Source organism: Momordica charantia (assembly GCF_013281855.1).
Source record: "Momordica charantia cultivar OHB3-1 chromosome 2 unlocalized genomic scaffold, Mcharantia_2.0 BLBB01000002.1, whole genome shotgun sequence".
In the NCBI taxonomy this organism is placed as follows: Eukaryota; Viridiplantae; Streptophyta; class Magnoliopsida; order Cucurbitales; family Cucurbitaceae; genus Momordica; species Momordica charantia.
Genome location: NW_028275160.1, coordinates 10352174 through 10367246, shown reverse-complemented (window position 1 = coordinate 10367246; position 15073 = coordinate 10352174). Strand labels below are relative to the sequence as shown.

At 32.4% G+C, this 15073-nt stretch overlaps 2 protein-coding genes across 2 annotated transcripts; both read right to left on the bottom strand.

Annotated features, from left to right (window-relative positions):
* LOC111024766 (patatin-like protein 2) lies at nucleotides 1–2166 on the bottom strand. The gene is made up of 5 exons (XM_088120996.1): nucleotides 2037–2166; nucleotides 1603–1784; nucleotides 1321–1507; nucleotides 1125–1196; nucleotides 1–349 (listed from the first exon to the last, which is right to left on the bottom strand). The coding sequence occupies exons 1-5, from the start codon at nucleotides 2148–2150 to the stop codon at nucleotides 89–91; spliced, it is 816 nt and encodes a 271-aa protein (XP_087977122.1). The 5' UTR covers nucleotides 2151–2166; the 3' UTR covers nucleotides 1–88.
* An 8520-nt stretch (nucleotides 2167–10686) lies between these two features.
* LOC111024765 (patatin-like protein 2) lies at nucleotides 10687–14006 on the bottom strand. The gene is made up of 6 exons (XM_022302541.2): nucleotides 13741–14006; nucleotides 13317–13498; nucleotides 13036–13222; nucleotides 12801–12962; nucleotides 12373–12681; nucleotides 10687–11037 (listed from the first exon to the last, which is right to left on the bottom strand). The coding sequence occupies exons 1-6, from the start codon at nucleotides 13852–13854 to the stop codon at nucleotides 10816–10818; spliced, it is 1176 nt and encodes a 391-aa protein (XP_022158233.1). The 5' UTR covers nucleotides 13855–14006; the 3' UTR covers nucleotides 10687–10815.
* Nucleotides 14007–15073: the final 1067 nt, after the last annotated feature.

Sequence of the window (15073 nt, the reverse complement as noted above, 5' to 3'; positions counted from 1 at the left end):
ATCAATCATAGATTATTATTAGTAGGGTAAAATTGTACTCCGTTACAATTTATTGTACTCAAACATGGGAGAAAATACATCAAAATATTCATATCATAAGGATTCGAAAGTAAAAATCCATGCATAGACTTAAGGGCAATCGTAACTTTCTCTCTTCTGATAACATTTTAGCAAATTCAAAGAGAGCTTCTTCATTGGTGCCATCATCAACTGGTTCAAACTTTCCAGATTCCAAATTTACCCTTGACAACGGTTTCTTCAATAGATTCTCCCCCACATTTACAAGCTTCTGTAAATTCTCTTTAGTTGCAATATCCACAGATGATACGTCACCAGTCAATGTATCATCCTATACATCCACAATCATACACATCACATTTTCTTGAGTGATATTTTTAAAATCAATTTTTCTTTAGTGATTTTAGAAATATATTATGTGTAACACTTTTGAGTTTGTTAGTAAACTTTTTGTTTTTCAGTTTTTTTTTTCTTCTTAAAAGCAAGATTGTGTTGGCATCCAAAGGATTTGTAATTTTTTTTTAAATCCTCAAATCCTAGTCAAAAGTTTAAAACTAAAATATTTTAGGTTAAATTTAAGATTTGGTAATGAAATTTTTATAGTTATGTCTAATAGATCTTTGAACTTTAGAAAAAATTCTAATTACGTATCTAAACTTTTAATTTTGTGTCGTGTAGGTCTTTAAATTTTAATGGTGTCTAATAGGTTTCTGAATTTTTAATTTTGTACGTAATTAAGTTCCTAAACTTTAACGGTTTTTAATATGTCTCTTAACTTCTAATTTTGCCTCTAATATTATCTTTGACCATATTTGACATTTTAAAAAATTCACCAACCTATTTGACTTAAAATTGAAATGTCAAGAGTCTACTCTAGACACAAAATTGAAAGTTTAGACACAAACCTGTTGAACACAATTTTGAAAGTTGAAGAACTAATTAAACTTGTAATTTGACAAAAATTTTATATCCTCTCCTTGTTGAACTTTAAAAAAATATATTTTTATCTTTTAAATTCGAACCCGATTAATTTAGAAGTCTCTTTAAAAACGTGAAATATAAAAAGCATAGTTAATAAGAAAAATAAAAAGAAGGTATATATGTACCTGAATACGAAGATAGTGTTTGTCACAAATTGTAGATTGGAAAATGCAATGAAATATGATAGTCGACCATATCTGCACTAGCATCACTGAAAATATCAATTATAGGTGTTGCTCCGTGGTCGTAGATCCAACCAAACATACCCCATTGAGAAGACTTGGACACACTATATTTGCAATCATATTTGACATTTCATACCTCGATTGTGTTGAAAATCACAGGTTGGAGAAGCTTGATGTCAAAAGTTGGAATAATAACATGGGTTAATGTTTGTTTAATTGTTAGATCTCCGAGCAATCCATTTATCAGTGACCTCAAGTATTTGCCATCATACTTTGGGCCCATAAATTTTCCGAGTAAATTCACCGCTGAACTTAGGAAATGACTAATTCCACCCGAAAAAGCCAAATTCAGTAAATGAAACCATAACAAAAAAAAGTTGGAAAATTAAAAGTTATAGGAGAGAAAAAGGAAACTAACTTCCTCCGTGGAAAGATCTTTGGAGCATGTTCTAAATAGAATTTAGTGAGATCCTTTACAGCATATAAACGTCGATTATTCTTGTTGGGAGCTGAAAGTATGGAGGTGACCAAACCGCCTGTACTTGTTCCAGCCATTACATCAAAGTAATCGACAATTCTCACCTCTGGCCTATCCAATTCCTAGTTCAAGCAAAACACCCGACCAAAAAAAAGTCAAAACTTTCTAAGCACTCAGAAGAAATAGTTATTAAATGTCTTGTACAAACACGTTTTGTCACACTTAGACAAATAGTCAAAACATTGTGATAAAGTTAATAGACAGTAAAAAGAAAAAAAAAAACCTATGTTATTCTAAAATCATGCATGTCAAATTTTCTCTTGGTAAATTATTTAAACTTTGAGTCGTATGCATATGTAATTCATAACTATTACTTGAAGCTTAGACTCGAGAAAAGCGAGAATAGTTCCGGGAATAATGCCTCTAATGCCACCACCATCAATACTCAAAATTGTTACCATTTTCCCCTCCCCAAAATCAGGTGCCATGTTTGATTTGTAAGATCAGAGAATAGTGTGGAGGATAAGCTTCTGAAAAAATGGGTTTTTATAATGGAAAAAACTCAGCTTTGAACTGAAGAAATTACGTATGTATGGGCCATGGCCATGGAAATAAGGTAGTAGTAATTCGCAACTTTCAAAACGCCTACCCTACCCGTCGTTTTATTAAGGCATTTTTTGACGTGATTATATTATTTGATCTTATCACCAAATTCATTTAAACTTCACTTGCTTTCAAATTTGGAAATTTTCGGCACTAAATTTAATATTTAATCAACTACCGAACATATTGTTGTTATTATTACTGTTCTGAGAAAGGGAGGAAAAAAATTTCAAACAGTGGGAGAGGATATATCCAAGGCCAAAACGACAATGGTTCAATTTGATCTTTGCTGTTTGCTGTTTATCGGGTAGGGATGCACAACAAAACTGATAAAATCGATGGAATCGAAAAACCGAACCGAAACCGAAACCGAATTGAATTTTCTGTTTTTACAGGTTTTCGGTTCGGTTCGGTTCGGTTCGGTTTAATAAAATAGTCAAACCAAAATTTCAGTTCGGTTTCGGTTTCGGTTTCAAGAGTCAAAAACCGATATTAAAACCGAACCGAATATATAATTAGATATATATATATAAATATTAAATTTTACTTTTATTTATTTATAATAGATATTATTTATATTATTTATATTATACAACATTTAAAGGCATGACACAAGTGCCAACGCCACCTCGAGTCCCTCAAAATAGCGGCCAACTTACATGCAGCCTTTGATTTAATGGCTGCTGGCTGGCAGCTTTTGATTAATTTTATTTTTTCAAAATTTATTCACTTTCTTCAACCTTTTTTCATTCTTCTTTTCTTCATCTCCCTCCCCTTTTTGTTTCTTCCTTCTCCCATTTCCCTGACTTTTCTTTCTTCCTTATAACTTCTCCCTGATTACCTTCAATGTTGTGCTGCGACCACCACGGTTGCTACCAACCATCGCTCCAACCTTGCCGCTGCAATATGCCAACTCCGCCGCTGCCGACCATCAACTCCGACCTCGTCTCTGACATCTACCAACTCCGTCGTTGCTAGCCACCAACTCCGATCCCTTTGATGCAGAAGTCAGACTTCGGTGAAAACAAGAAAATAGTGCACTTGGACTATACGCCGTTTTCTAGCCCAGAAACAGACTAAACCGAACCGAATTTTCGGTACGGTTTATGCGATGCATGCGGTTTGGTGCGGTTTGAAATTTTCCATTTCAATATTCGGTTTTGGTTTCAGTTCGACTCTAAAATCGAATCAAACCGAACCGTGAACACCACTACTCTTGGGTATTTTCACTATATGAAGGCCCAACATTTTAAAGGCCTACGTGGGTCATTAGGTTATTTTGGTTTTGGATAATTTAGGCGAGTGGTTAAAATTGAGCACTCCTTTTTAAAAATGTGTCAAGACGACTTCACGTGACGATGTATGTGACAATGTATGTTTGATTTGATCTGATTTCATAGTTGTATGGACCTATTAAATATATTTACCCATCCCACGTAGAAATTTTAAATTAGATTTTAGTTGTTTAAATTTGATTATTTAGAGTTGATTCCTATCATTAGGGTGCATTGTTTTACAAGTTATTATACCAAATAAAATTCCTAAAATTAAGAACATATAGTTAGAGGGGTATATTTGTCCAAAATAATATTTAGGATTCTAAAAAAAACATCACTTAGTCATTATACAAATATTCAATATGTTTAGCCATTTTTTAAAACGCCTTATTTACTTTTGTCATTCCTCCAGTCCCTAGGGGTGTTCACGGGTTAGGTTGGGTTAGCGAGGGTTTTGGGACCAACCCGAACTTTCGAATTGGCCATATATGGAAACTGTCAGGCTTGAATCAGATGACCAACCCAATATTTTCACGTTGGGTTGTCAGGTTGGAGCTACTATAGCGGGCCGGCGACGGAGAGCTGCTTCACGGGCGAGATGCTACGGGCCAACGACAGGCTTCATAGAGGCAATAAGCTTCAGAGCGGTGCGACAAAGCTTTTGGATCTGCTAATGACAACAATAGGGAGTTGCTTCAACGGGCTGGCGACTAGAAGCTAATGACATCGATGGAGAGCTATCAGCGGTGACAGAAATCTTGCATGAGAGAAAAAAATGGTGAAGGGAAGAGGAAAGGTGACGCGGAGCTTGAGTGAGAGAAGAAAATGGTGAATGGGAGAGGAAAGGCTTTGATTGCGATAAAAAAAGATAATATGAAAACTTTTTTTTTTTTTTTTAGAAAAGATAATATGAAAACCCTTAAATGAAGGGTCCATATGAAATCTAGATAGAGGGCTGAGATGGAAGATCTATTATATTATATATTTATAATTCAAAAAAGCATATATATATATATATATATATATATAAATCCTGGTTAGGTGGTCGGGTTGACCCGAGACCCCGCCGGTTAGCTTGGGAAAGAAAAACTTAAAAGAATTAGAAAAGAAAAATAATTTGTACAGAATGTTTGCCGAGATTTATTGTCTCAAGATATCTATTATTGTATGCTTCTAGTTGTGACTAAGGTGAATTTCGTGTAGCCCATTATTTATTTTTAGTGGAGTTTTTTACTCTGGTCCGTGATTTATGTGTCTTGTGCTTGTTTGAATTATTATTCTTACTTGATATTTCCTATCAAGTTCACACAAGATGAGATAATTGGTCCATAGAATAAAGTATTTATCTCAACAAAGTGGTATCAGAGCGAGGTTGAAATTAATTAGGCCTTTTGTTGAACATGGAAACTAGTACAAGTAGAATGGTGACTTTGACTGACTATAATTATCAAGTTTTGAAAAGAAAGATGGAAGATGTTTTGTATGTGAGATTTCTATCATCTTGTTTTTTCACTTGAAAGCCTGAAGATAAAACTTATTTAGAATGGGAAATCTGTCATAGAAAAGTATGCGGCTTTATTAGGTATTTGGTAGAAGAAAATATTCTAAATTTTATTGAAGAAGAAACACATGCATTGAACTTTATGGAACAAGCTTGAGCCGTTATATGACTCGAAAACTAGTAATAATAAAATGTTTCTGATTAAGCAAATGATGGCTTTGAAGTATCAAGATTTAACAACTATGTCAGATCACTTGAATAATTTCCAAGGTATCATTAATCAGCTTGAAGGAATGAATGTCAAGTTTAAGGATGAGATACAAGGGTTATGGTTTATTGGTACATTGTCGACTCATGGAAGACTTTTAGAACTTCGTTATGTTCAAGTAGTGTTCTAAATGAAGAGATGAGAAGAAAGTCGCAGACTCTTCATCAGTGTCAGAGGTTCTTGTTACTGAAAGAAGGTGGAGGAGTAAGAGCAAAGGTCCGAAGGTAAAGACATAAGCAAATGTAAGAGCAGTCGGTTTGCCAATGTTGAGTATGTTCATTGTGGCATGAAAGGGACAAAGAAATATTGTGGACAATTGAAGAGGGAAAATAAAAATGATACGAGTTAGGAAAAGAAGAATGATGATGTTAATAACGTAGATAGAGTTGTTATAGCTACTGATGATTTCCTTATTATTTGATGATGATGTTATCAATTTAGCTACACAACACAGTTGTTGGGTTATTGATAGTGGTTCGTCCATTCATGCTACATACAAGAGGGATTTCTTTGCATCCTACAAATTTGGTGATTTTGGCAGTGTTAAGATGGATAATGATCGATCAACTAAAGCCGTTGGTATTGGTGATGTGCACTTGGAGACCAAGAATGGTACTACGCTGGTTTTGAGGAATATGAAACATATCCTTGATATTCATATGAATTTAATCTCCACAGGTAAGCTTGATGATGAAGGTTTCTACAATACCTTTTATGATAGCAAACGAAAGCTTACTAAAGGCTCCATGGTTGTAGCTAAGGGAGAGAAGTGTTACTCACTGTATTTGATACAAGCAAAGGTTACTGATTCCGACATAAATAAAATGAATGATGAAAAGAGTGTTGAACTTTAGCATAAGAGACTCAGTCACCAAAAAGAATCATCTTGATCTTTCTAGTATAAAGAATGCACTATTGAAAATATGTGATCATTGCTTAGTAGGGAAGCAAACTTGGGTTTCTTTTTAAGGCATCTCAGTACTCAAGGAAGCCAAATATACTTGACTTGGTATATTCTAATGTATGTGGTCTATAAATACTAAAATACTTTGAGGTTTCTCATATTTTGTGACATTTATAGACGATCATTCAAGGAAAATATGGATCTATACATTTAAGACTAAAGTGATCAGGTGTTGCAAGTGTTTAAACAGTTTCATGCCCTTGTTGAAAGTGAAACTGGTAAGAAGTTGAAGTGCATCAGGACCGATAATGGAGGTGAGTATTGTGGACCTTTTGATGAATATTGTAGAAGTCATGATATTCGACATCAAAAGACACCTCCGAAGACTCCTCAGTTGAATGAGCTAGCTGAGAGAATGAATAGAACACTAGTTTAGCGAGTGAGATGTTTGCTTTCCCAATCATAATTGCTGAGATCATTATGGGGCAAAGCATTGGTTATGCATGTTTTGAATCTCACACATGAATTCCTTTTAGTTTTAAAGTTCCTAATAGAATTTGGCCAGATAAGGAGATATCTTATTATCACCTATGTGTATTTGGGTGTAAAGCTTTCGTACATGTCCCTAAAGATGAGAGATCGAAGCTTGATGCAAAGACAAGACCATGTGTGTTCCTTGGCTATAGCAAAGATGAGTTCGGTTATAAACTGTATGATCCAGTACAGAAAAAGCTTATAAGAAGTTTGGATGTTGTATTTGTTGAAGAAAAGACCATACAAGATATTGAGAATACAAATAAAATAGAGTTTCAGCACAATGATGATTTTGACTTAGATTTAGTTCCTTTAATACAACCTTCTACGCAAACTGAGAATGAGGTTTGGAATGATCAGTTTGATGGTACAAATGAGGTAAAAGATCCAAAACAGGTTGGAGTAGATGATGATGTTCATGAACAATCGTCGGAAACAAAAGTTCCTACAGATGTTTCACTTTGAAGGTCTATTAGAAAGCGACGTTCTTCCACAATATATCCTAATGATGAATATGTGTTACTAACCGATGGGGAAGAGCATGAGAGTTATGAGGTTTGGAATGATCAGTTTGATGGTACAAATGAGGTAGAAGATCCAAAACAGGTTGGAGTAGATGATGATGTTCATGAACAATCGTCGGAAACAAAAGTTCCTACAGATGTTTCACTTTGAAGGTCTATTAGAAATCGACGTTCTTCCACAATATATCCTAATGATGAATATGTGTTACTAACCGATGGGGAAGAGCATGAGAGTTATGAGGAGACTATGGAAGATGAGCACGAAAAAGAGTGGATTGATGCAATGAAAGATGAAATGAAGTCATTTCATGAAAATCACATTTTTGACCTTGTCAAGTTACATACTTCAAGACCACGTTACAAAGTGAGATTAGTTGTCAAATGGTTTAGTAAGAAGAAAGGTGTTTACTTTGATGAAATTTTTGTTCATGTTGTAAAAATGACTTCTATGCATGTAGTTATGAGTTTGGTAGTAAGCCTTGACTTTGAGGTTGATCAAATCGTGAATACTGCATTTATGCATGGTGATTTAGATAAAAAAATTTATATAGAACAGCCAGAGGGATTTGAGGAGAAAGACAAGGAGAATCTTATATGCAGGATGAATAAATGTCTTTATGGGTTGAAACAGAAACTGAGGCAGTGGTACAAGAAATTTAAGTAAGTTATGGGGGAGTAATGCTTCAAAAGACTACTTTCGATTATTGCGTATTTGTGCAAAAGTTTTCTAATAATGACTTTATTATACTGTTGCTTTATGTTAGTGATATTTTGATTGTTGGCAGGAATATTTCAAGAATCAACACGTTGAAGAAACAATTGAGCAAATCCTTTGCCATGAAGGATTTTGGGCGAGTGAAGAAGATTCTTGGAATTTGTACAACACGAGACAGAGCATCAAAGAAACTGAATATGTCGCATTATATAGAGAAGCTGTTTGAAATATTCAACATAAGCAAAGCTAAAGCAGTAAATTCTTCTCTATCCAATCACTTTAACCTAAGTAGCAAGCAGAGTCATTCTTCATATAAAGAGAACAAAGAGATGAGCAGAGTTCCATATAGTTGGGAGTTTGATGTACATTCGCTACCATCTGAATAACATTTCCTATTGCGGTTTGAGCGGTCAACAAAATTTAAAAAAAAAATTATTACTTTGGGATTTTTTTCTTTAAATAATTATTTTTTAAAAACAAATGAGAAAACTAGCGTAGGTTTCAAAGTAATTATAAAAATATGATAGATAAATCGTAGGGATGGACTGCGATTTGACCAAAGTCGCTGGCGTGTAAATCGTAGCCATTGGCTGCGACTTCTCCTTGACGTGGCTGCAGGTGGAGCCACGTCTCTACTGACGGAAGTCTGTTCTTTTTTTTTTTTTTTTTGAATTTGGACTTCCCTTTTGTTCTTTTTTTTATTTTAAATTTAATTTAGAAGCCAAATATCTTTTTGTTATTTTTTTTTTCTTTTTTGAATTTTATTTTAAAAAACCATAATTTAAGTAAAAGACTAAATTGTATAATCTTAATTTTATCCATATTTGAAAAATAGATCATGCATTACCTACAACATGGAATCTTTCTCTAATACAATAATTTAAGACAAAATAATTATAAAACAAAACAAAAAACCCTAATTATCCATACCCCAGATTCAGAAACGACCTCTAAATCCCAAACCAAAATCTGGGTTTTGTTCCAAAGCCATGTATTTGACGATGCAACATCATCGAGATTCCCAAAGGAAATCAGATTTTTTTTATGAATTTTTATTGAAGAACAAAGAAATAGTAAAGCCATTTTTTTTATAAAAGGAAAAAAAACCTTGGAATCTTGAGGATTTTTTTTAAATAATTATTTTTTAAAAACAAATTACAAAACTAGTGTAGGTTTCATGTAATTTACACCTTGACTTTTATGTTTTTATTAATTTAATAATTTTTATCGATTTAGTTTACATTAAATTTAAATGTTATTTTATAGAACATATGAAGATGAAGCCCGAGAAGTTAAATGACATTTTAATCATCGAATTGGTTTTAATGTAATTTTAAACTATCAGACTTTAAATGAAATTTTAATCCAAATTTAAAATATAATAACAAAAAATACAAATTTTAATCATTTTGTAATATTAATAAAAAAAATAATATAAAAAATTGAAATAGTAATAAAATAATAAAAATAATAAAAAAAAGGTTGAAGTTGCGTACAATAATATACACGTTTTGTATAGAAATTACACACATGAGTTTTGACTTTTATTTTGACCTAACCTATTTTTGTCAATAGTTTTAAAAACCTAACTTACGTTTGAATTTATTTATTTAAATTACATTTAATTTGTAGTTATTTTTAAACCAACATTATTTTTGTAATTTATTTTCAAAACTATATTATTTTAAAACTTTGTCCTATTACTCTGTCCCTCATGACTTTTTTTCTTCTTTTTTTTTCGAACGTAAAAAAAAACCCTAATTACTTCACTCAGTGGTTCTCTCATCACTGACTTTAGCATCGGAGCCAATGTGACCAAAATCACACCGGTTTAGGGTTATTCGATTTTACAGGTATCCAGTCCCGTGATCATCGAATTTGATGCATATTTGACGAAAACCGAGGAGGCTAAAATTCTAGCATCAACAATCTCTTTCCAAATTTTCAAATAAAACCAGTTTAATTACCTAAATTTACCGATCTCCATGGTGGAGCTCTCCAAAAACATAATCGAAATCAATCTCAGCCTCTATTTCTCGACAGCTTTGTGAAACCTTTGCTCCCTCTCTCCCGTTCTTTCTCTTCTTCCCCTTCGTTCTCTTTCCCCACTTCTTTTATTTTATTTTATTTTTCCCTTCCAATCTCTCACTCCTTTTCTTTCCTTTACCACATGTCCACTATCACACACTGTCTCAACAATTTGTGTTTGCTTCCCAAACCAATTTATTTTGTTTTGTTGATTTTTATTTTTTATTTTCTTGATGGTAAAAGAGCAAAATGTCTCTATTCCAAATTTTTTTTAACAACTCACCAACACGTGCTTGCAACAATTGAGGGATGTGCATCGACTTCACAAACTTCAACCAAGAATAGCCCAAGGATAATTCTATAAAAAGTTATTATTAAATTTTATAAACAAAAATTGATGATACATGAAAATTTTTCATTGATATATTTGAAGACGTGAAACGTAAACATATCACGAAAATGCTACATGACATATGAAACCAACCCTATCAATCAACAAAATCCAACATGGCGACCCATAAAAAATTCATTTTTTTATAAGTTTGTCCGAATGTCACGGTGTCAAAATATAATAAAAAAACAATAACGAATGACACAGGAGGCTTTATATTAAAAAAATTTTAAAGATTAAAGATTAAATTGAATCAGTAATTCAAAATCAACATTCTTGATCAATCATAGATTATTATTAGTTGGACAAAATTCAATTCCTTTACATTTTATTGTACTCGAACATTGAAGAAAACACACCAAAATATTCATATCATAAGGATAAGAGAGTAAAAATCCATGCATAGATCTAAGGGCTCAATCGTAACTTTCTCTCTTCTGATAACATTTTAGCAAATTCAAAGAGAGCTTCTTCATTGGTGCCTTCATCAACTGGTTCAAACTTTCCCGATTCCAAATTTACCCTTGACAATGGTTTCTTCAGTAGATTCTCCCCAACATTTACAAGCTTCTGTAAATTATCTTTAGTTGCAATATCCACCGATGATACGTCACCGGTCAACGTGTCATCCTATACATCCACAATCATACACATCAAAATTTTCTTGAGTAATATTTTCAAAATGAGATTTTCTTTAGTGATTTTAGAAATATATTATTTTTAACTTAACAGTTTTGGGTTTGTTAGATAAACTTTTTTATTTTCCAATTTTATTATTTTCTTTAAAAAAATATATATTTTTAGTACAACAAGTTGGGAGCTGAGAGATTCGAACTCGTAGAGACATATAGACGTCGGTTACCAATTAAGCTTGACACTTAAAAAAAATTGTGTGCGCATCTAAAGGATTTATAATATTTTTTTAAAATTCCAGTTAAAAGTTAAAACTGAAATAGTTTAGGTTAAATTAAAGATTTGGTCATAAATTTTCAGGATTATGTCGGGTAGATCCTTAAACTTAAAAATAAATAAATAAATAAATAATTCTAATAAGTATCCAAGCTTTTAATTTTGAACCTGATTGATTTAGAAGTCTTTTTAAAAAGAGAAATAGAAAAAGCAGAGTTAGTAAGAAAAAGAAAGAGAAACCTAAGTGGCCTAATAATAGTGTAACCCCTGTTTGGAACATCCTATTTGGAACGAAATAATGTCACCTGTTTTATGAAGAACAAATCATTTGAAATTCAGGTTCCGTTTAAATATTTTCCATTCATTTGTTAGGATTTTAAGTTTAAACTTAACAAATTCCGATTTTGAGGTAGAAAAGGGATAAGTATCACCCCAATCTTCTTTGCACATCATCATCACCCAAATTAGTTTCAAATTTTGATTTGACCTGACTATATTTCGTCACCATTCAAACAAACTAACAAATTAAGGTTGATTTTCTATTTTGTTTTTGGTGTATTTAATTTTCTTTATATTTCAATATTGTTTAGATCTTTGTGTTTATGTTTTTTTTTTATATTTTTTTCTTCTTTTTTTTTATTTTTTGATATTTGAATCCATAGTTGCTCCGAAAAAAAAAAAGACTAAATCGAGAGATTTGCAAGTTTTTTTTTCCAGTTTAGTTTTTAAAATAAAGGTGACGTCAAGTCTTAATTTTTGTGAGGTTGTTTTCATTAAATTATTTATGGTTTCAAGGATTGAAATTACTAGTTTATATTAAAATATTATATTAATAGTATAATATTCCGCAAAATATTAATGACATAATAATAAAATGTTATACTTTCTTTTCTCGTGAACATCAAAACAATAAATTTTAATTTTAATGATTTATAATCATTTTTGTTCTAAACGCAATTAGGAATTCGAAATCATTTCTTTATTTAAAATCCTAGAATTTGAAAAATCATTTCCTAACAATTCCAAAGATCAAACGGAGCATAAGGATATATGTACCTGAATACGTAGATAATGTTTGTCACAGTAGGTAGATTGGAAGATGCTAGAAATATGATAGTCGACCATATCGGAACTCGCATCACTGAAAATGTCAACTATAGGTGTTGCTCCATTGCTGTAGACCCAACCAAGCATACCCCATTTAGAAGACTTTGATACACAATATTTGCTATCATTTTTAGGTGCACCAGTTCCTAAAGAAAGGACCAACATCCTTCTTGTTTCCATCGGTTTTATCTTCATAAACTCCATTGTTCTTCTCAAGAGGCTTATCTCTTTTGTAACGTGGGTTATGGCAGCTAATGTCTATATGTATATCAATTAAACCAAAACATTATATTAATAAACAATAAACATCATCTAAAACATATATATATATATATATATAGTCTAGAATGTAGTAATACTGATCAGGAGAAGCTTACTGGATTGTTGGCAGCAACTCCACCGTCAACCATATCAAAATTACGAGTATTTCCCCTGGAGTCTTTAGTTTGAAATTCATGACCGGGAAAAAAAGTTGGTGCTGCAGAAGTACTAATGCAAACATCTGCCAACCTTGGATTCTGCAACTCTTTCCATCTTGCCTAAATTTTTACTTCAATTAGGACAAATTTATTTAGTATCATCAAATAGTAACTTAATAGTAAAATTTCATACCTCGATTGTGTTGAAAATCACGGGTTGAAGAAGTTTGATGTCAAAAGTTGGAATAACAACGTGGGTTAATGTTTGCTTAATTGTTAGATCTCCAAGCAATTCATTTATCAATGACCTCAAGTATTTGCCATCGTACTTTGGGCCCATAACTTTTCCGAATAAATTCACCACTGAACTTAAAAGATGACTAGATCCACCACAAAACACCAAATTCAGTAGATGAAACCATAATAAAGAAGGTTGAGAAATTGAAAGTTATAGGAGAGAAAAACGAAACTAACTTCCTCTGTGGGAAGATCTTTGGAGCATGTTCTAAATAGAATTTAGTGAGATCCTTTGCAGCATATAAAGGTCGATTGTTCTCATTGGGAGCTGAAAGCATGGAGGTGACCAAGGCACCTGTACTTGTTCCAGCCATTACATCAAAGTAATCTACAATTCTCACATCTGGGCCATCCAATTCCTAGGGAGAGCAGAACACCAAAACTTTCATTTCTATAAGCACTAAAAAAAAAAAGTTATTAAATGTCTTGTAAACATACGTTTTAGGACATATAGACATATAGTCAAACATTGTGATAAAGTTATAAACAGTTAAAAAAAAACCTATATGTTACTCTAAAATCATGCACGTCAAACTTCCTCTTGGTAAACAATTTAAATTTTGAGGTGTAAACACATATCTATATAATTCATAACCATTACTTGAAGCTTAGACTCGAGAAAAGCGAGAATAGTTCCGGGAATAATGCCTCTAATGCCACCACCATCAATACTCAAAATTGTTACCATCTTCCCCTTCCCAAAATCAGCTGCCATGTTTGTTTTGTAAGATCAGAGAGGGAGAGAGGAGAATATGTTATGTTTGAACTTTGCAATTGGAGTTTAGGAGTGTGAAAGATAAGCCTCTGAAAATGGGTTTTATAAGTAAAATACTTTGGCTCTTTAAAGAGCAATCTCGTCCACTGCTACCGTTGAATATTTTGACAATTAAAAAACAGAAATATAAAAATAAATATTTTTTATAAAAAAATAAAATAAAATTCGTCGCGGTTAAGAGATCAAAGTATTTTTCTTGTTATAATAGAACAAACAGCTTTGAAATGAAGAAACGTACGGAAATATGGGCCATGGCCATGGAGATAAGGTAGAAGTAATTTGCGAATTTCAAGGCATACCCACCCGTCGTTTTATTAATGAATTTTTGGAGGTGATCATATTATATTTGATCTTATCACCAAATTCATTTTTCAACTTTGGAAACTTTTGGCAATGAATTTAATTTTTGATCAACTACCAAACAGGTTGTTTTTATTATTGTTCTCCTCAGAAGGGAGGAAAAGAACAATCAGTGGGAGAGGATCCATGGCCAAAACGATAACGATTCAATTTGATTTTGTTGTTTCATGTTTCAAAAAGAAAATTAGTATTACGTTTATTAATAATTGAGACTTATCCAAAAATTATCGATTCAAAAAATTGTATGCTTTGAAGAAGTTTTTACAATTTGGGAAGGAGTTTTGATCGGTGAAAAAGAAGATGAAAAAGAAGAAAATAAAGATTATGACCTCATTATCTAAAAGGATGACTTCTGTTTGTTATATATCCTGATCCTCTGAATAGCATTTCTTGCTGCAGTTTTAGCGGGATCATGCAATTAAAAAAATAATAATAACAACTTATTATTCTGTCTCATAGCTTGTAATTGTAACTTGTATGGTATTGTTTATTGTGTTTTTGTGCTCTAAAGTTTTAAACTAAAAATGTACGAATTTAATATGAAAATTGTTGATGCAGAAATTTGGCTTCTTAGGATTACGTCAAATTCGTACCAATCTTCTAGAATAAAAGAATCGACGAGGCTTGCAAAACAGAATAGTACTAAGACGGTATGGCTCTTGCCACACGAACTCTGATGCTTAGGTTAGTATCGGAGTAGTTGAGTATGGAGTATAAGGTGTTGTTAGCATACCTTTAGGGTTTTTCTTCCCTATTCATAGAAGTTGAATCATAATCTCCCTAGGTTTACAGAAGTCCA

Coding starts and splice junctions, on each gene's coding strand:
- LOC111024766 (XM_088120996.1), bottom strand. CDS start 2,150: ATGGCACCTGATTTTGGGGAGGGGAAAATGGTAACAATTTTGAGTATT. Junction 1,785..2,036: donor TTCTCGAGTCTAAGCTTCAA/GTAATAGTTATG, acceptor TGCTTGAACTAG/GAATTGGATAGGCCAGAGGT. Junction 1,508..1,602: donor AAGATCTTTCCACGGAGGAA/GTTAGTTTCCTT, acceptor GGGTGGAATTAG/TCATTTCCTAAGTTCAGCGG.
- LOC111024765 (XM_022302541.2), bottom strand. CDS start 13,854: ATGGCAGCTGATTTTGGGAAGGGGAAGATGGTAACAATTTTGAGTATT. Junction 12,963..13,035: donor TGATTTTCAACACAATCGAG/GTATGAAATTTT, acceptor GTAAAAATTTAG/GCAAGATGGAAAGAGTTGCA. Junction 11,038..12,372: donor AACATTATCTACGTATTCAG/GTACATATATCC, acceptor GTGGATGTATAG/GATGACACGTTGACCGGTGA.